Source organism: Hypanus sabinus, chromosome 1 (genome assembly GCF_030144855.1).
Source record: "Hypanus sabinus isolate sHypSab1 chromosome 1, sHypSab1.hap1, whole genome shotgun sequence".
NCBI classification, from domain to species: Eukaryota; Metazoa; Chordata; class Chondrichthyes; order Myliobatiformes; family Dasyatidae; genus Hypanus; species Hypanus sabinus.
In genome coordinates this window covers 91,914,812-91,935,989 of record NC_082706.1, presented here as the reverse complement: position 1 = coordinate 91,935,989, position 21,178 = coordinate 91,914,812, and the positions used below count along the sequence as shown (strand labels likewise).

At 40.5% G+C, this 21,178-nt stretch overlaps 1 protein-coding gene across 2 annotated transcripts in view; it reads left to right on the top strand.

The window, feature by feature from the left end:
- LOC132395467 (antizyme inhibitor 1-like) overlaps nt 1-10,570 on the top strand; it is a 48,779-nt gene extending 38,209 nt beyond the window's left edge. For both annotated transcript variants that reach the window (XM_059972139.1, XM_059972129.1), the window contains 6 exons: nt 1,595-1,676; nt 5,400-5,480; nt 6,102-6,267; nt 7,978-8,090; nt 9,062-9,273; nt 10,123-10,570. In XM_059972139.1, the coding sequence (XP_059828122.1) occupies nt 1,595-1,676; nt 5,400-5,480; nt 6,102-6,267; nt 7,978-8,090; nt 9,062-9,273; nt 10,123-10,252 (784 nt within the window). In that variant the 3' untranslated portion in view covers nt 10,253-10,570. The remainder of the gene's footprint in view (nt 1-1,594; nt 1,677-5,399; nt 5,481-6,101; nt 6,268-7,977; nt 8,091-9,061; nt 9,274-10,122) is intronic.
- Nucleotides 10,571-21,178: the final 10,608 nt, after the last annotated feature.

Genomic DNA, 21,178 nt, shown 5'->3' with positions numbered 1-21,178 from the left:
GTAATTGTATTTACGCCATGCAGTTTGAGTTATAAAATTACAATAAAGAACTTCATAGTCATTGTTATCCTTTCTAATGTGGATCCCATATGCTAGCCAGTAATACAATATCAGTAGTTGGGATGTGGGCCAGTAGCATCTAGAGTTGGGATTCAGATTTTGGGATGTTAATGCAGGATCAGGAATGCTTGTATTTTTCACCTTGACAACACAGTCTGAAACTTGCACAGAAACTGTTGCATCCATGTAGGAGAGCTACTGCGGTGGCAATGGAGGTGTCCTTGTTTTTATTTTGTTGTTTATCTACTGTCTGTTACCCTATCACCATTGAATAATTTAAACACGACCTTTTAGTTTATGCATTTTCTAATTAAGTCTGTGTTTTGTGTTGTAGTACATGCTTTAGCTGGAATATAAATGTTTATGCTTCATTACTCAGCCAAGTGCATAAAAGCATGCAGATGTGGTCAAGTGGTTCAGTTGTTGTTCAGACCAAACACCAAAATGGGGAAAAAATGTGATTTAAGTGACTTTAATCATGGAATGATAAGTGCTAGGCAGGGTAAACAGAGAACAATATAGCCCAGGAACGGCCAGTCGGCCCACAATTTTGCCGAACCAGTTAAATTAGTAATCGATAGCAGTTTGAGTGATCTGAAATTTGCTGATCTGGGATTTTCACACACAAGTCTCTATAGTTTACAAAAAATGATGCTGAAAAACAAAAACATCCAGTGAGCAAGAGACATTAAAATGCTGGAGAAACAGGCAGCATCTCTGGAAATGAATAAACAATGACATTTTGGACTGTGACCCTTCATCCAGTGAATGGCGGTTCTGTGCAGAATAGCATCTCAGAATTCGCAATATGTCGAGCGCACTCAATGGCCACTATATTAGGTGCATGAGCTGTCTAATAAAGTGGCCACTGTATGTGCTTAATATCTGGAGATGCTCCAAAGGTGGCTTTGGCTTCGTAGCATCATTTATATCTAAGTGCTTTGGTGAAATTTTAAGGGTTTTTTTTATTACTAACAATGGTATAAACATTGTGACAACTTTAATACTTTATTTCACTAGACAACTCTTAAATAGAAAATGTAACCATTTCTTCTGGCCATTTAAGCGTTCAATATTTTGTTTTATTTTCATACGCAGCTCTGATAGACAAGGCAGTTGAATTTAGATAACTTTGATTCCTATGCTATATAATTAAATCACAATGATTTAAAGTTAAGTAATGAAATACAAACAATGCGGGAAACACTCAGATCTGGCAACATCTATGGAAAGCATAATGAACAGTTTCAGGTTAAAAACGCTGTCATTACCAAGAAAGTGAAAACAAGTTTTCAGTTTCAGGAGATGGGAGAGGAGTGGGTAGGACAAAAATCTCTAAATTAAGGCCAGATCAATTCAGGCTACTTTAGAAACTTAATGTTTTAAAAAATGTTACATGTGGGCTTAAAAAATTAGAAACATCTAAGTTATTCATTGTTAAATCTGATTAAAAAGAGGCTTGTCAGATGAGTAAATGACCAGTACTAAGTGCCAGTGAATCCAGAATATTATATATATTTATTATTTTCAACAGATTTCATGTTTCACATCCAAAAAGCAATATAGAGACTTACCTGCACGCTTTATCTGATGCTCGTTGCATCTTTGATATGGGTGTAAGTATCATGTTAATTTGTGGATTCTTTACCATTTTATATTAACAAGATACAGTCTGAAGTGTGATGTTTTTACTGTGCAGTGTTAGAATCATAGAACAGTGCAGCATATAAACAGGCAATTGACCCATCTAGTCCATGCCAAACCATTTAAACTGCCTAGTCCCATCGACCTGTACCTGGACCGTAGCCCTCCTTACCCCTCCCATCCATGTACCTATCCAAAATTCTTTTAAGCATCGAAATCAAAATCACATCCACCACTTGCGTTGGCAGCTCATTTCACACTCTCACCACCCTCTGAGTGAAGAAGCTTTCCCTCGTTTTCCTTTAAGCATTTCACCTCTTATCCTTAATCGCTGACCTCTAGTTGTAACCTCACCAACCTCAGTGGAAAAAGCTTGCCACTATACCCTATCTATACCTCTCATAATGTTGTATACTTCTATCAAATGTCCTCTCAATGTTCTATGTTCCAGGGAATAAAGCTCTAACCCCTTCAATTTTTTTTGTACTCTTTCATTCTTTTTTAAATCTTTCCTGTAGATAAGTGACCAAAAATGCACACAATACTTCAAATTAGGCCTTACCAATATCTTGTACAACTTCGACATAACATAAAACCTCCTGTACTCAATACTTTGATCTATAAAGGCTAATGTGCCAAAAGCTTTCTCTACGACCCTGTCTACCTGAGATGCAGTTTTCAATTAACTATGAACCTGTATTCCCAGATCCCTTTCCTCTTCTTCACTCATCACATTTGACTGCATTAAATTCCATCTGCCATTTTTCAGTCAATTTTTCCAGCTGGTGTCCAGATCTTATTCCAAGCTTTGATAGTCTACCTTGCTGTCTACTACACCCACAGTCTTGGTGTCATCTGCAAATCTGCTGATCCAGTTAACCACATTATCATCCAGATTGTTGATAATAAACAACAATAGACCTTGCACCAATCCCTGCAGCATTCCACTAGCCACAGGCCTCCAGTCAGAGAGGCATCCATCAACAACCACTCTCTAGCTTCTCTTGCAAAGCCAGTATCTAATCCAATTTACTACCTCATCTTGAATGCCAAGTGACTGAACCTTCTTGACAAACATCCCAAGCAGGACCTTGTCAAATGCCTTGCTGAAGTCCATGTAGACAACATCCACTGCCTTGCTTTCATCAACTTTCCTGGTAACTTTCTTAAAAAACTTTATAAGATTGGTTAGACATGACCTACCACACACAATGCCATGCTGACTGTCCCTAATCAGTCCCTGCCTATCCAAATCTTCATTTATCTGGTCCCTTATGAATACCTTACAAAAACTTCCCCACTACTGGTGTCAGGCTCACTGGCCTATAATTTTCCTGGTTTTTCTGGGGAGGGGGTCTGGGATTGTTATTGTCGCTGTTCTTTTTATGCAGTGATAGGATGGGGGATTCAGATGTCTGAGTTTTGTTTCTTTTACTTTTTCATGTGTATTTCATGGCTATCTTAAGAAGACAAGGTGTCAGAGTTGTACATGTATACTTTGACAATAAAATAAACCTTGAACCTATTAGAGCCTTTCTTAAACAGTGGAACAACATTAGCTTTTCTCCATTCTCTGTTACCTCACCAATCGCTAAGAATATTTTAAAGCCCCATTAACGTGGTCCAACCAATCTTGTCCCTCAGTTCCACCCATAAATCCTTACTGGATGAGCTCTCCGGTCTATCCTGGCTGAGCACTGTCATGACATTTTCCCTGACCAGTAATGCTTCCCTCCCCTTTAATCCCTCCCACTCTGTCACATCTAAAACAACAACCCAGGAACACCGAGCTGCCAGTCCTGCCCTTCCTGCAACCAAGTCTCACTAATGGCTACAATATCATAATTCCATATGTTGATCCATGCTCTGAGCTTATCTGCCTTCCCAACGGTACTTTTTGCATTGAAATATATGCAGCTCAGAACATTAGTTCCACCATGTTCAACCTTTTGATTCCAGACTTTCTGTGAAGACTTAACAACATCTGTCTTCACAACCTCTCCACTATCTGTTCTAGCATTCTGGTTTCCATTCCCCTGTAACTCTCAATTAAACCTGTCTGCAGTACTAGCAAACCTTCCCTTTAGGACATTAGATCCCCTTCAGTTTTGGTGCAAGCAATCTCTTCTGAAAAGATCCCACTTTTTCTAGAAGGGATCAATAATCCAAAAATCTGAAGCCCTCCCTCCTACACCAACTCCTTAGTGACAGTTAAGCTGAATGCGCTTCTTATTTCTGGCCTCACAGCATGTGGCATGGGTTGCAACCCTGAGATCTCAACCCTAGAGATGCTATCCTTTAATTTAGCACCTAACTTTCTGAATTCACTTTGCTGTACCTCATCCCTCTTCCTACCTATGTACCTTGGTACCTTTATGGACCACAACCTCTGACTGCTCACCCTTCCACTTAAGTATGCTGAGGACTCGATCAGAGATGTCCTAGACCCTGGCACCAGGAGGTAAGATACTATCCAGGAATCTCATTCTCGTCCACAGAATCTCCTTTATGTTCATCTAAATAACAAATCCCCTACCAGCACAATTTGACTCTTCTTGCCTCTATTGCCCCTGAGCCAGAGCCAGACTTGGTGTTAAAGACCTGGGCACTGTAACTTCCCTCTGCTAGGTCATCCCCACCCCCAAAGGTATCCAAAGTGGTATACCTGCTGTTAGAGGGGATGGCCACAGGGGTACTCTACACTGGCTGTTTAACCCCTTTCATTCTCATGACTGTCACCCAGTTTCCTCTGTCCTGCACCTTAGGTGTAACTACCTCTGTGTCCTGTCTGCCACCCCAGAGTTCATCCAGTTGCAGGTCCAACTCCTTAACACAAATTGTTAGAAGCTGCCCCTGGATACACTTGCAGTTGTAGTCATCGGAGCACTGCAGATCTCGCTGCCTTCCCACATCATGTTTGGCATCACTACTGCTCCATCTGTGCAATTATAAAGAAGGAAACAATAAATAAACTGGAAAAAAATCTACCTACAACTTTTTGCCATCTCTCACTCAATCTTCTTGCTGAAGTCTCAAAGAGCTGAAGATTCATATCCCCTCTCTAACACTATCCACTCCAACAAAGGCCGCTCTGCTTGCCCCACCTCACTTTTATTTACCCTTGTTAATGAATCCGGATCTCTGGTTGGCCATTGTTCAAACACTGAAACTCCCATAAAGCACTGCTTTAATATGTACATTTGCTGACATGTTTCATCTCTTCTGTCGCTCCCAATCTCTGATTGGCCACTGTTCAAATTAATCCAAAAGAGGGTGCTATTCAAAACATTGCTAATGGTTTACCAAATTTTAATAATTGTAAATTGATGGCTTACATATCTACTGTCATTTCAAGGTATATATTGAAATTGGATGCATTTGATAGAAAAGAGAAATACAGCAAATATTGTGCAGTGTGACATCGTGAAATTTCTGCCTCTGCACTCTGAAGGGTCAGGTTGAAAATCATTGCTATCTGTGGCTGTTGTTATAATTAACAGCCCAGTAACCCAACTTAACCATGCTTTTCAGTTTATATTTTGTTTAAAAAAAACTTGTACCCTTGAGGTAATGTGTTCATAGTTTTATCTTTTATATTTATATCATTTTAAAGGAAGTGCAGTTTACAAATCAAGATTTTTGTTTTAAAACAATTGAATACAACTTTCAGTGTTTCCTCATGTTTTCTGTTATAGAAAGAATTTGGTTTTGATATGAGTCTGCTTGACATTGGAGGTGGATTTTCTGGAACGGATGGTGAATTACAACTTGAAAAGGTGTGAAGATCTGTTGTTTTAACTTATTCCAAATTCAGGATGAAAATTGTCCTGTATATATTTTTTATATAAAATAGCAATTTCTCCAAGCTCAATATCTTTGCTTGTGAACAATTGACAAGTGTAGGAAAACTTCAAAACTGTTCTTGTGTGCATGATAATGGCTGTTTGGAAGCCTCACTTGCAAAAGCCTGATAAGTTTACTCTACTACATATCACCCCTCCAAATTTTTTGGAAGCTTACCTAATGTTTCCCATAGACTATGTATAATGTAATAAACTACATAAAATTTTGGAAGAGATTTGTCTTATCTTAGTTTGCGTATTGCACAAACCTTGTCTATAAAATAAATTGTAAAGATTTTGTATATCAGTAGTTTGTCCTTTAATGGTTGATTCGTAGAGCTATATCTAGTAAACCTAAGAATTAATATAACAAGATTCAAGATTGTTTAACATCATTTCCAGTAAAGGAAAATAAAATAATTATTACTCTGGATCCAATGCAGTACAAAAAAAGCACAATAAATGTAAATACATATGCATATATAGATCATATGTCTGAGTCTAGACACAGTGGAAGTGACTGAGTTTTCATTACTTACTATTCTCCAATTCTAGGTTTTTGATGCCATAAATCCACTCCTTGAGATTTACTTCCCTCCTGAAAGTGATATTAAAATTATTGCTGAACCTGGTAGCTACTATGTGAATTCTGCATTCACACTAGCAGTTAACATAGTAGCCAAGAAGACTATTGCAAGAGACTTAAAGAATCAGTCTGAAGGTAATCCTGTGGGTTTCTACTGTGTCATTATTAATATGCTTTTTGCTCCATGTATGCAATTCACTCGTAAGATATAGGATATATGTAATACCATCCCAATAATTGACTTTCATGTTAAATTATTATCTTTGTATGTTTTAATGACAAGTGCTTTTTGCTTTGATATACTGGAAATAGCTTTTATCAGCCCGTGCAAAAGATTGGGTGTAGCATTAGTTTTTGAATAGAACAACACACACAAAATGCTGAAGGAACTCGGCAGGCCAGACAGCATCAATGGGAAGGAATAAAGAGACAATGTTTCAGACTGAGATCCTTCAGGACTGGAAAGGAAAGGGAAAGGAATCACAATAAGGTCAGGGGAGAGGAATGTGTGTAAGCTGATAAGTGAAGCCAGGTGAGGGGGAAGGTGAATGGGTGGGGGAGCAGGATCATGGTGAAAAGTTGGGAAGTTATAGGTGGACGAGGTAAAGGGCTGAAGGAGAAGGAATCTGGTGGCCAACCTTGGAAGGGAAGGAAGAGGGCACTAGACGGAGCTGATGGACAGATGAGAAGAGAAGGTTAAAAGGGGAGTCAGAATGGGGAATGGAGAAAGGGAGGAAGGAGAAATTACCAGAAGTGGGAAAAATCTATGTTCATGCTGTCAGTTTTTGAATAGAATGCTATTTTTTTCACCAATAATACAGGTATTCCCCACTATCCGAAAGCAGAGCGTTCCTGTGAAACCTTTCGTAAGCCAAAATGGCATAAAGCAAAGAAGCAATTACCATTAATTTATATGGGAAAATTTTTTGAGCATTCCCAGACCAAAAAAATAACCTACCAAATCATACCAAAAATTGGCACATACACGCATGCGCACACACCTGCCCGCGCAAGGCTTTGCGGTTATGGTAGTCTTTCTCGGGGTAAACACAAATTTAAAGTGGGCGCCTTTTTTGCAAAAGTGAAAATCCTCTTCGGATTTCTTTCGGTTAGCAAAAACAGGTACTAATGTAAGTCTTTCGTAAAAGCGAAGTGGCGTAAAACAAACTTTTGTAAAGTGGGGGACACCTGTATACAAAATAAGTTCCCTGTATTCAATAGTTCATTCCCAGTTCTCCTCCTCACCACCACCCATCTCTCTGTATGTTCAAGTTTCTCGAAAAGAGAATTCACATTTCTCCTGTGGATTTTTAAATTCTCAATGGATTAGACTGAACCTATTGGAAACTCTAAAATTTATATTACTACAGATACGGGGAGGGGGAGGGAATTAGCTAATGAAGCTCATCTTTCCATGCAACCTTACAATTTCTTAAATGCCATTTATTTATCTTAAATGATTTGTATCGCTTGCCCTACCAAAAGACTGTTTCTGATATTTTTCATGATAGAGATTTAGCCTCATTTCTTTAGCTTTCCTGATTGTGTATCTTTGAAGTAAGGCTTAAAGTTAACATTTTTAATCCATATGTTTGTGTATCATTGTGACAGTTCTCCTTCAATAAGTCCCAAAATTTTTCTCTAACTTTTCCTTTGAAACCATATTATTTATAAATTCACTGAATTGTTATATATTCATCCTCTTGGTGTGGATTGAATTTGACTTCATTCGAAGAATTGTGTACATATGTCCTGATCTGCAGTCTACAGTGACCATTTAATTATACTAAATGAGAATTAACAAAAAGTTGACTGAGTATCGATAAAGATTTCTTTCTGTCTTAGTTCCTTCTCTGAACGATGAGCCATTCTTCATGTATTACATAAGTGACGGTGTTTATGGCTGTTTTGCAAATAACTTGTATGGAACTGTGAATACCATTCCAATTCTTCACAAGGTGGGTTAACAATTTTGTAGAGAGCATGTGAAAGTATGAAGCTCAGTACTACGTACATATTAAACGTGAACGCGGTTTTGCTCTGTATTAATACAGTAAGTGTAGTGCTTAATGCAGTCACTTTACAGCACCAATGACCACTGTTCACTTCCTGCCACTGACTGTAAGGAGTTTGTAATGCTCCCCATGGTCATGTGGGTTTCCTTCATTGTTGCAGTTTCCTCACACATTACAAAGGCATACGGATTAGTAGGTCACATGGTTATAATTGGGTAGCACAGACTGTTACCATGCTGTATCTCTAAACAGAATATCTTTCTGAACCGGTAAGACAGTAAAGATGTAGGAACTGAATTAGGCCATTTGGCCAATCAAGTTTGCTCTGCCATTCCATCGTGGCTGATTTATTATCCCCCTCAACTCCATTCTCCTGCCCTTTTCCCTGTAACGTTTGATATCCTTACTAATCAAGAACTTGTGCTTTAAATATACCCAATGACTTGGCCTCCACTGCCACTGTAGTATTGAATTCAACAGATTTACTGCCTGGCTAAAGAAGTTCGTCCCCCTCTCTGTTCTAAAGGGGTATCTTTCTCTTCTGAGGTCTCCTCTCCATGTCCACTCTGTCTAGGCCTTTCAATATTCGATATGTTTCCATGAAATCCACCCCGTCATTCTTCTTAAACTTCAGTGAGTACAGGCCCAGTGCCATCAAACACTTGTATGTGACGAGCCAATTGTTATCAAAGAACTGATAGCAGAGGAATGTAAAGCTTCTGAGTTGTCTTGCATTGGGAGTGAAAATAATGAAGGTAGCTACTAATTTAGTGCTGCCTCAGTTATACATAAGAATATCTTTCCATTCACCCTTGGTATTAATTATGTACTTGGAGCACTGTTTGGTTTTCTGGATGAATATGGGATAATCCAATATAGCTGAAAATTCATTCTGATTTATTTTTCCCCATCAGAAGCTTAATTCAGGAGAGCCTGTATTTGCCAGTAGCCTGTGGGGACCATCCTGTGATGGGCTTGATCAGGTTGTAGAGCACTGTCTCCTACCTGAATTAAGTGTAGGTGATTGGGTCATCTTTGAAAACATGGGAGCATACACATTGAAGCAATCTGCCTTTAACGAGTTCCAGAAACTGCCCGTTTACTGTGTGATGTCAGTAAGTGATTGGTGAGTAGCCCAAAGCTAGACCTGTTAAATGTATTAACTTGCAGTAACCTAACAGTGGTGAATTTTGAATTGTCCTTACTCAAGTAAATATTTTGTTCATATTTCCTTTTTCTCTGTCCTATAAACAAAATGTTTCTTCTGAAGTGTGCATTCTGTTCACTGCCTCCTTTCGATACTAGGGTTTTTGAAGGCCCACTAGCACCTAATGTAGTACTATGCAATTAGATTTTTCTCAGAGTGTAGCAACCAGTCACGCAAGATCAGACCAGTACTACACAATTGTTATATAAATCACTGCATTTATTCAAGATTCACGTTTGTTTATTGTCAATTTTCAATACACAAGTGCAAAGGAGAACAAAATGATTGTTACTCCAGATCTGATGCAGCACAAAAAAAAAACACAATAAACATAAAGAACACCATTTTAAAAACAAGGCAATAAATAGAAATCTAAAAGCAATCCTATAAAACACAATGTATATCTACACAAGGTTAGCTTGTATAAATAGACTGGGTGTGTGTGCTTGAAGTAACACTAGGTAGCTCTCAGTAGCAGCAGGACAGTGAGGTGTGAAGTGGCAATGCATGGGGAGATGAAGGGTATTACGGGGCTTTGGAGAGGAGTGACTGATGAGGAGGTAGTCGTACCGGTGTGAGTTAATGGATGGAGATGTTGATGTGCTTGATGATTTGGGTGAAGTAACTTGAGTCCAGTGGTTCTGGTGTGGATCCTGCATAGCAACTTTCCTGATGGGAGTGGGAGAAACCGTGGTGATGACCACTGCTGAACTTAGGCAGATGGTTGTTTTATTTTAATCCTTTATCTTTGATTTTCTTTTGTCCCAGGTGTTGGATGCAGGAAGTTGGTTTAACACTGGAAACATCAGTGAAGAACTCTTCATGTGTGCCTTCTTGTTTCCAGCTGAGCCGGGAAAGTGGCTTTCCGGCTACCGGTTTGTCTGGCATCAGTGCTTAAGTTACAGAATTGCCATTCTGTTCAGTCGCATGTCTGGTTGACATTCCAACACGGAAGGAAACCAGTGGAACAATCTTGCTTTCTTAATGTTTTTGTTTAAAATTTAACTTGAACACGATGTAGTTAATCGGGACCAGGCAGAAATTGGCTAGAATAACTACCAGTGGTCATGCGAGAAAATGAAATTAGCATTTAACCATCTGAAACAAAGCCTGTGAGTTGATGTAACTTTTTACTTTCTCTCTCCCTCCCTCCCTTCCCCCACAAACCAACAATAAAATATGCAACAAAATGGATGACTTGGAAGAGATGGAATCCTATCACTGCTTAAACAGTTTACATATTCACAATTTTTATACAGATATTCTTGTCATAGATGTCTTGAGGTTTTCATTTGCCCATTTAACAGAATAACCAGAGCGATTTGATGTGTAAAATGTTTAGAATGTGTAAAATATGTGCTTCATTCTGTAGTTTAATAAATGTAAAATTGCAGCAAACTTTATATGATCTATTGTCCCTGTTACTGACTTCCAATAAAATTTATATTTCATTTTTGTTCACCTCAGGGTTTTGGTTAATCAAACCCTGAAATAAACAAAAGCTTGTTAAAGATGAGAAAACTTGAATTACAGTGCAAATCTGCTGATTAAAATACTGCTATACAAAATGCTACACAATTAAAGGTGAGTTTCTCAAGTTTTCTTTCCTTCTGTTATTGAAAGTGGATGAATATAAAACTACAAATAATAGACAAGAATCCAAGCTGACTGACATGTTTCTCTTCGGAGCACTTGCATTGATAAAATGTTTTATCACATCATAACATCTCATCACTTCAGTGCTTACCAGCAGAGAAGAATCAGGTTTAATATCACAGCCATATGGTGTGAAATTTGTTGTTTCATGGCAGCAGAAAAGTGCATTACACAATGTACTTTAAGTTACAATAGGAAATATATACATATTTTTTTAAATTTAGTACAAGAGAAAGAAAATAGTGAGGTAGTAGTTATGGGTTGGTTAATTGTCCAATCAGAAATCTGTTGGTAGAGGGTCGGCAGTAGGTTTTGACTGCTTCATCTGAATATTTTTAGAGCTGTTTTTAAAAGCCACAATTGTGTAGCTATTTTAATATTATTTGCTACCCATGTTCACATTGAGTTGACTGTATATGAAATATTAACCTTTTCCACACCAAAAATCCAAGCCTAGATATGCTAGGAATTCTAGACTTCTACAAGCGAGATATCTATACCCATCTTTTACCAATATTTATAATCAGAAAATAATGAGTCATGTGCTTCTGCCTCATTGAGGTAATATAAGTGGTTGGCAATGGTGATTCCACTTGGAAAGAAGAAATACTGTACTTCCTGATTTATAATAAGATTTCTGGAATCAATAACATGACTTCCTCTGCCTTGATGGGAATAGCTTAGTGTCCTGTACCATAGTTAGAGTATTGTCTGATTGCCACTGTCTGCACCTATTGGCTTTTCAACAAGCAGACAAAACAGCCGTGGTTTATTTGTTTTGGAGATACAGCATGGTAACAGGTCCTTCTGGACTAATGAGCCTGTGCCGCCCAATCACACCAATGTGACCGATTAATATACTTGGAATGTGAGAAGAAACCAGAGGAAACCCACGAGATTACAGGCAACTTGTACAAACTCCCTACAGACAACTGCATATCTCTTTGTGATGATAAATGAACATTGTGAGGTCTGCTTCACAGAACTTCAATGAATAGCAAACTTCAAGGAAAGAGGCTGGCTGAGCTTTTCAAGTCCTTTCCCCAAAGCCACACAGATACTCTTTTTGAATGGTACAATTAAACTGACTCCACTACTATTGCTTTTTTTTTATTTCCTCCAGTCCTGATGAAGGGTCTCAGCACCAAATGTAAATTCCTTACTCTTTTCCATAGATGCTGCCTGGCCTGCTGAGTTCCTCCAGCATTTTGTGTGTGTTGCTTCGATTTCCAGCATCTGCAGATTTTTCTCTTGTTTGTGCTTCCACTACTATTACAGTAGGCACATGCCAGACACTGAACCCTCACTTAGTAAAAAAGTTCATGGACTATTCAGAAATGTGATAGCAGAGGGGAGGCTGCTGTTCCAAAATCATTGACTGTATCTTTAGGGTGTTGTACCTCCTTGATGGTAGCAATGAGAAGAGATTGTGCTTGGTGGTGAGGGTTCTTAATGATGGATGCTGATTTCTTTTTGAGATATTGCCTTTTGAAGATTGTCTCAATGGTTGTGAGGCTTGTGCCTATGATGGAACTGGCTGAGTCTATAACCCATTGCAGTTTGTCCGATCCTGTGCAGTGGCCCCTCCTCCATACCAGACAGTGTTACCAGCAGTAGAAATATGTGTAACCCCCTCACTAAACTCGCTAACAGCCATGGAACTCAGTGGTGGGAAGGCCACCTTTCATAAGTAATGTACAGCAGGTTCAACCAAACAGGAACGTTGTGATACTCCAATTAAAGAAAATTCAATTTGAGCGAATGCAGTGTAAAAACTGCCCATACACATTTGTCAATCAGCAAGAAATTAAAGATCATACACCACATAAAATTATAAAGTATATTTTAAAATTTCAGCTTCATAGAGCAGTTAGTAGGAAAAGAAAGGTGCCCATTACAGTTAAACCGGTCCAAATGTGCATATAAAGTTCATCTTGGAGCTTGCGTAAAAGCACAAACCACATTCCAAGCTTTGCTCAAACAAATGGGCTCTCCGGAGTATTGGCCCTTCCTCCTTGGGAGCATTCGTCTGCACAGAGTACCTCATGCAAAGGAGACGCTCCTTCCCACAGCATTCTCAGCTATCCTTCCAGCTCCCACCAAAAGAGCTGTGAACCCCACTCTGTCACCAAAACTCTCTGGAGCTTTCTCCCGCTACCAGCATCCTGATTAGCTCACACACATTCCTAAGCGGAACAGCAGGGCTCTTATCTAGCTAAAACCAAAACATTCTACCAGCAGTGCACACTGCTTTTGTAGAAAACTGTTGAAATACCTACAGCATAGCAGTATAAAGCTTAACCAGAGCATTCTATATGCTTTGGTGACATACGAAATCTCCTCAAACTCCTAATGAAATATAGACAGTGGCCTGCCTCCTTTGTAATTGCACCAATACTGTATGTTGGGTGCAGGATAGACCTTCAGAGATGTTAATGCTCACCTGTGAAATCCTACCTGCACTCAGTGGTCACTTGTATGCCTGCTCGTTAACTCAAATATCAGTCATCAGCTTACAGAGAATAGTGCAAAAAAAATCCAGTGAGTGGTAGTTCTGTGGGCAAAAATGTCTTTAGAGGTCAGAGGAGAATGTCCAGACATGTTCAAGCTGACAGGAAGGCAACAGTAACTCAAAAAAAAACGTGTTACAACAGTGGAGTTCAAAAGAGCATCATTGAATGCACAACACGTCAAACCTTGAAGGGGAAGGGGTACAGCAGCGGAAGACCACAAACATGCACTCACTAGCCGCTGTAGTTATGTACAGGAGGTATCCAATAAAGTGGCCACATTTTGGACTGTATGGGTCTCACAATTGAGTTTGCTAATCCTTGATGGTGCAGCCAGTGGGATAGAGCAGGATATAAGACATAGCAGCAGAATTAGGCCATTCAGGGAATGTGAAATCAGTGCATGTAATAGGAAATACACTGAGTGTATGTTCATAGTCTTCTGCCGCTATAGCCCATCCACTTCAAGGTTCAATGTTTCAGGTCCAAGAACTTTTTGTCAGAACTGAGTAAGAGAGAAGCAATTTAGTCTAAGAAGGTGGGAAAAGGGGTGGTGAACCAACGAAAATGTCTCTGACAAAGTGAAATCAAATGACCTAATGTGGCTGTTTGGGGGGGAAGTTAAAATCAGACCAGGCTTCTTTGGGTAGTTGTATGACATGACCACAGGACAGCAGAGAGTACAAAGAACATAATTTTAAAAATAGAAAAACAGAGCCAAGATGACAGTACTGATACAAACAGGAAGAAAGTGAAAACTTTAAAGTTGAAGAAGTGCCCAGATGGAAGAAGAGGTGGTGGTCTTAAAACTGGCAGTGAACCTCACAGCAGGAGTCCACAGAGGGAATGATAGTGGCTGGCTTTAGGTGGCTCTGTGGACTGAACACGGATGCTCCACAAAAGCAGTCAGCCACTCTTTTCTTGGTTTCTCCAATGTAGAGGAAACCACCTTGTGAATGCAGTACACTAGACTAAAATAAGTGCAGAAAAATTGAAGCATGTGGTGTGTTAGCCTTCATTATAGGGGGACTGAAGTCAAGACCTTCAAGAAAATGTTGCAGCTCTATAAAATCCTTGTCAGACTACTCTTAGCATATTGTGTTCAGTTCTGGTTGTCTCATTGTAGGAAAGATGTGGAAACTTTAGAGAAGCTGCAGAGCAGATTTCCCAGGATGCTGCCTGGATTAGAGAGCATGTCTTATCAGGATAGGCCGAGTGAGCTTAGGGGTTTTTCTCTTTGGAGCGAAGGAGGTGAGAGGTGACTTGATAGAGATGTACAAGATGATACGAGGAGCAATTTGGGTGGATAGCCAGAGACATTTTCCCAGGGCAGAAAGAGCTAATGTGAGGGGGCGTACTTTGAGGAAGGTTTGGGGGGGGGATGTTAAAGGTATGTTCTTTATACAGAGAATAGTGGGAACACCCTGCCAGGGGTGGTGGTAGAGGCAAGTACATTAGGGACATTTAAGTAACTCTTAGGTAAGTACAGGGATGATAGAAAAACAGGGCTGTGTAGGATGAAAGGGTTAAGTTGAACTTAGAGTAGGTTAAAACATGAGCCAGAGAGTCTGCTCTGTGCTGTAATGTTTTATGTTCTGAAAGGAATGTTTGGGTCAGTGGAAGGGAAGAGTAAAAGCTTAGGTTTTGCACCTGTAATTGTTTGAGAAAGTTCTCTGAGTGGTTGGTGGAAGAGTGGACCATGGAGTCACAGGTTAAGTGACCCCCTTGAAAAACTGAAAGGGTAGGAATATGTGTCTGATTCTGAAATCTTGATGAGGCTGGCAGAAATTCAGAGGATGATCCACTGACGACTGGTGAGTGGAAGTTGAGAACAAGCTCCCTCCTTGCTCGTTCCAGTAGGAGACAGGGTGAAGATGCTGTTAAAGGCTTTGTCCACTATGGTAAAGTGGAAACCTCAGTTCAGGGACAACTAAACATTTCAGAAGTACTTGTGTGGAAAATCACATAATCAGAGTTAAGGTGACAGAGACAGGAACTGAGGGAGTAGAATGTACTTCTTACAGGAAGCATGGTGGGAACATAGAACGTTACGGCACTCTACAGTCCACGATGTTGTGCTGACTCTTTAACCTACTCTATGATCAATCTAACTGTTCTCTTCTACATAACCCTCCATTTTCTATCATCCATGTGCCTATGTAAGAGTTCCTTAAGTGCTCCAGTGTCTCTGCCTCTACCACCACCCGGTCACTGCATTCCATGTCCTTGCCACTTACTTGCAAAAAAAAACCTTAACTCTGACATTCCCCTTATACATTTCTCGAATCACCTTGAAATTATGCCCCTTGTACTAGCCATCCCACCCTAGAAAAATGTCTCTGACTGTCCGCTCCAAGGGCTCTTATCTTTTTCACCTCTATCAAGTCACTTCTCATTCTCCTTTGCACCAAAGAGAAAAGCCTCAGCTCACTCAGCCTGTCCTCATAAGACATGCTTTCTGGTCCAGGCAGCATCCAAGAAGTATACTCAAGATGGTTGGGGGTGTCTATTTTCTTGTAACCAGTCTGTGCTTTGAGATGCAGGTGGAGTGATCCAGCAAGGGAGAGGAAGTGTCAGAGATGGATTTTGTGAAGGTGAGTCTTTGGTGAAAAATGGAAATTTTGCCACTCTGCACACGAGCAGAAGGCAGCATTGACAGCTCACCAATTTCCTGGAGAAAGAGCTGTGGGAGTGGGCCTGAGTGAGATTGAAATGATTGTTCCAAGTCTTCCCCAAAGCACAGTGCCTGTAATCGATGTGATCGACAGCAGGATGTACAAGTTTTTAAAAAAAATATTCATTCAAGGAATGTGGGCATTGCAAGCTAAGATGGCATTTAATTGCCCATCCATAGTTGCCATTGAGAAACTGCCTTCATGAACCTTCGCAATTCATAAGTTGTGGGTAAACCCAGCATCCAGCATCCAGGATTTGGATTCAGTGAATGTGAAGGAACAGTCATCTATTTCCAAGTTGGGATGGTGCATGGCTTGGAGGGCAACTTCCAGCTGGTGGTGTTCCCCATGCATCTGCTCCCCTTGTCCTTCCAGCTGGTAGAAGTTGTTTGGAAAGTACTGTCCAGCGAGTCTTGATTAGTCGCTGCTGCACACTCTGCAGATGGTACAAAAGCTGCTACATGTGCTGAGTGTCCATGGAGATCAAAGGGAAGTGATCTGCCCCAGAATGGACATGACAAGCCCCTTCACCAGAGGTGCTACCCCTACCTGTACAGCCTATACACTCCTCAATGGAATTACCATGACTGAATCCTGGGGATGATCATTGAGCAGAAACTGAACTTGGAGCAGTCAGGAGTGGTTGAATGGTTGCGGATGGGATGCCCATCAAGTGGACTACCCTGTTCATCATCTTGAGTGTAGTTGAAGCTACACTCATCTAGGCAAGCGGAAAATATTCCATCTCACTCTGGACTTGAGTCTTGTAGATGGTAAATAGGCTTTGGGGAGTTAGATAATGAGTTACCACAGGATTTCTCAAAATGCAAAAGTTTAAACTTAAAATTAAATTTATTATCAAAGTATGTGCGTTCAGTGGCCACTTTTTTTTTTAGGTACACATCTACACCTGCTCATAAATGCAATCAAATGACAGCAACTCAATGCATAAAGGTATGCAGACATGGTCAAGTGGTTCAGTTGTTGTCCAGACCAAACTTCAGAATGGGGAAGAAATGTGATCGTTGGTGCCAGCAGTATTTCAGAAACTGCTGATCTCCTGGGATTTTCACACTCAACAGCCTCTAGGGCAGGAGTTTCCAACACGGGGTCCACAGACCTCTTAGGTAATGGTATTAGTCCATTGTATAAAAATGGTTGGAACCCCAGCTCTTGAGTTTACAGAGAGTGGTGCGAAATACAAACAGCATCCAGCAAGTGGCAGTTCTGTGGGCAAAAATGCCTTGTTAATGAGAGAGTTGAGGAGATTGGCCAGACAAGTTCAAGGTGACAGTAACTCAAATAACTACTTGTTACAACGGGGATGTGCAGAAGATCATCTTTGAATACACGGTTTGTTGAACCTTGAAGTGGACGACCCACAGCAGCAGAAGACCACGAACAGGCCACTGTGCACATATGCCACTATATACTACCCTGAGATTTATTTTCTTGCAGGCATTCATAGTAGAACAAAGAAATACAATAGAATCAATGTATACAATTGCATCTGATCTGCTGTTACAGTAACCTGTATACACCTGACTACTGCACTTCAGTATCTGCTCAATAATCACTCCTAGGATTCAGTGATGGTAACAGCATGGAGGAGAGTATGTGGTGACCAGGGAGGGGCAGTATCTCTGGTGAAGGGGATTGGTGTATCTATTGAGGCAGCTCATTCATCTTTAGTCCCAGCTCTCACTTGTGGCTCTGTGGCTGTTTGCATGTAACAGTAGCCACACCCCGGTGCACTGCTTTGATGGGTGGGCTAAACTAGTTGAGGATAGCCAGCAGGCCTCATATCCCGGTGAAACAGGGACATGCCTGTCCTAGCATAGGAAGTCAGCTTTGGCTCGGGTGGATAATAATAACACAGAGATCAAACAGGCGGGAAGGAGGTTCTGCAATGATTCATTGAAAGCGAGGGGCATGGCCAGGCACAGAAGTCTGAGTCATCCACCGCAAGCAAGAAAAGCCCCAGCCCGACTACTCATACTTCTGGACCTGGACATCTGAGGTTGAGAGAGTGGAACTGCCCCAGTGCAGTGGCTTTTCCACTTTAAAACTCTCCCACACAGATTTCTTGTCATGGATGGACACCACGGACGACCAAGTCAATCAATGAGCGGGGATTTGTTCTTGCTAGTTATTGTCACTCTTCTGGCAATTGTGTGGTGTGAATGGTAATACCGAGTCGAATGTGCAGCCAGTGGAAGAGAGAGCAGCTGATAAAGGGCACAGAGCCATCCATTCGGCCCATTGGATAGAATGCTATATTGACACCCAGCAGTACATACACTCAGTGGTCACTTTATTAGGTCTTCTGCTGCCGTAATCCATCCACTTCAAGGTTCAACGTGTTGTGCATTTAGAGATGCACACCACCATTGTAACATGGTTATTTGAGTTACCATCAGCTTGAGCTATTCTGGCCATTCTCCTCTGAGGCCCCTCGTTAACAGGCTGTTTTTGCCCACAGAACGGTGCTCACTAGATTTTTTTTTTGTTTTTGAACCAATCTCTTTAAATCTATAGTGGTTCCCAAAGTGGGCAATATTGCCCCCCCCCCACCACCAGGAGAGTGGAGTTTCTAAGGGAGCGATAAAGATAAAGAGGGCGGTTCGGGGAGGTGTTTCCTAGTAAGGGGGGGGAAGCTGAAGGATTGCAGACTTAATTTAAGAAATGAATTACTTATTCTAAGCACTTGATCCTCAGTATCTCATAATTCAATACAATCATCACGTAATCGCCTTATGTCTTGCTAACCCACCGTTCTCTTAGACTTAGTTCGAAGCACGTTATAGTTGTTGAAAAGCAATGCGACTCTTCTGTATTTGGCATATCATGAGAACTCTGAACTGAAGAGCCAGCCCCCCAGTTATTGCCATTTACTGCTGTGGTACAGTTTTAGATAGTACAATTCACATACTCTAATCACACAGTGACACAATTCCTGTAAATAAGGTTATGCCATTCAGTGAGGTAAATTTCAGCATTTGCCCTTTTGAATGGTCTTGACCACATTTTCCTTGCCCACAGCTGAACTGAAATATCACTGCCCCACTTTCTGTACCTTCAGGTTTTGCCTGAGCTATGATGATGTCATGACTCTCCCCTTTATTGAATGCAATGCCTGAGGTTGGACTTAAGTAATAGACGATGGATTGTGGTTGTTAATCCATAACAAAAATGGCAGAAGCAAACCAAACGATTAAGTAGCATAGACAGTATAGTGTGGAGTATCTGGGAAATACGGATTTTATACCAGCACCAAGCAACCAACAGCAGCAAATGTGTCTGTTGTGTAAAAAAAAAAGTGTTTTCAAGTGAGGCAATGAAACTATCTGGGCTGCACCTAATATATTTATCATTCATTGGATAATTCACTGACAACATCTTGTGAAAAAAACCCTAGTGATCAGAAATCATTAAATATTGTTATAACAGCAGTAACTAAAATCAAGTCTTTTGCTCTCAATTCTTGACTATTTCAAGAGATTTGTATTGAGAATGATGAACATTTGCTGTTGCATACAGAAGTCAGATGGCTCTCAAAAGAAAATTGCCTGAGAGGCTTTTTGAAGCTGATAAAATTCTTTGAAAACTTGAACATTCAGTAATCAACTCACGAATTTTAGGCATGGCATTGCTTATTTGTCCGAATTATTTACTAAGTTTAAGTAAATCAATTTCAAGGAAATCATATGAATCTTATCAATGTCAAATAAGTCATCTCCACCTTTCTGATCAAGTTAGCTTTCTTTAAGTGCAATATTGGCTGTCGCGACATTTTCCAATTTCCGAGCATCTCTGATTTGGAAGAGAAAGGAAGAATACCAGGTGATGATCTTTTAGTATACTCTGCCCACCTGGGTGAGCTGCATAAATACATGTCAGAGAGGTTTCAGAATCTTCTCTTGATCCAAATTCCAGAGTGGATAGTAAATCCATTCCTGAACACTTGTAATGAGGAACTAACAGGAAGGATGGAGGAAGAACTGATCTTGCTATGAAATGACTTTTCAGCTGAGGTTCAAAAGTCATATCAAGACTTTTGGTTGCAGAAAGAAACCCCTGAGGCCTCTCCTGCACTGTGGAAAAAGCTCAAGATGTTTTTTATTGCCTATCTAACATCATATTTAGTGGAGTGTGGTTTCAGTGCAGCCACCCAACTTTTTCAAAGCAATGAAACAGACTGAACATGGGGATCTGAAACTCCTTCTGAGTAATAATCGCCCTGACGTCAAGAAGCTGATATCACTGCACCAAGCCCACCCGTCTCATTGAAAGGTGAAAAAGCAAAGAAGTAGTGAAGAGTTAGGTTATTAATGTGCGCTCTAAAACTGTTTCTACTGTAATTAAAATAAATAATTGTATTTGTAGTTTCAAACAGATTTGAATAATTTGTGCAATTATTTGCCACTGTTTTAAATTTGCGGTTCCTATTTTCTTCCATTGTGCATAGTAAATCAGAATTCTTTATAGATTTTATGTCATGGCTGGAAAGAGAAAGGGGAACAGGGGATGTGGTCTGGGAACCAAGGGGGTGGTTTGGAAGTCACTAATCTAGAGATTGTTGTGCATTATATCCCAGGAGATCAGCAGTTTCTGAGATTCTCAGTAACACACACAAAATGCTGGAGGAACTCAGCAGGCTAGGCAGCAACAGTGGAAAAGAGTAAACAGTCAACATTTCGGGCTGAGATCCTTCATCAGGATTGGAGAGCAAAGATGATAAGTCGGAGCAAGAAGGTGGGAGGGGGAGGGAGGAAGAAATACAAAGTGATAGGTGAAACTGGGAGGGGCAGGGAGCTGGGAAGTTGACTGGTGAAAAAAGATAAAGGGTTGGAGAAAGGGGAGTCTGAGGAGAGGACAGAAGGCCACGGAAGAAAGAGAAGGGGAGAGCACCAGAGGGAGGAGATGGGCAGGTAAGGAGAGAGAGGAAAATGGAAATGGAGAATGTGAAGGAAAGAAAGGGCA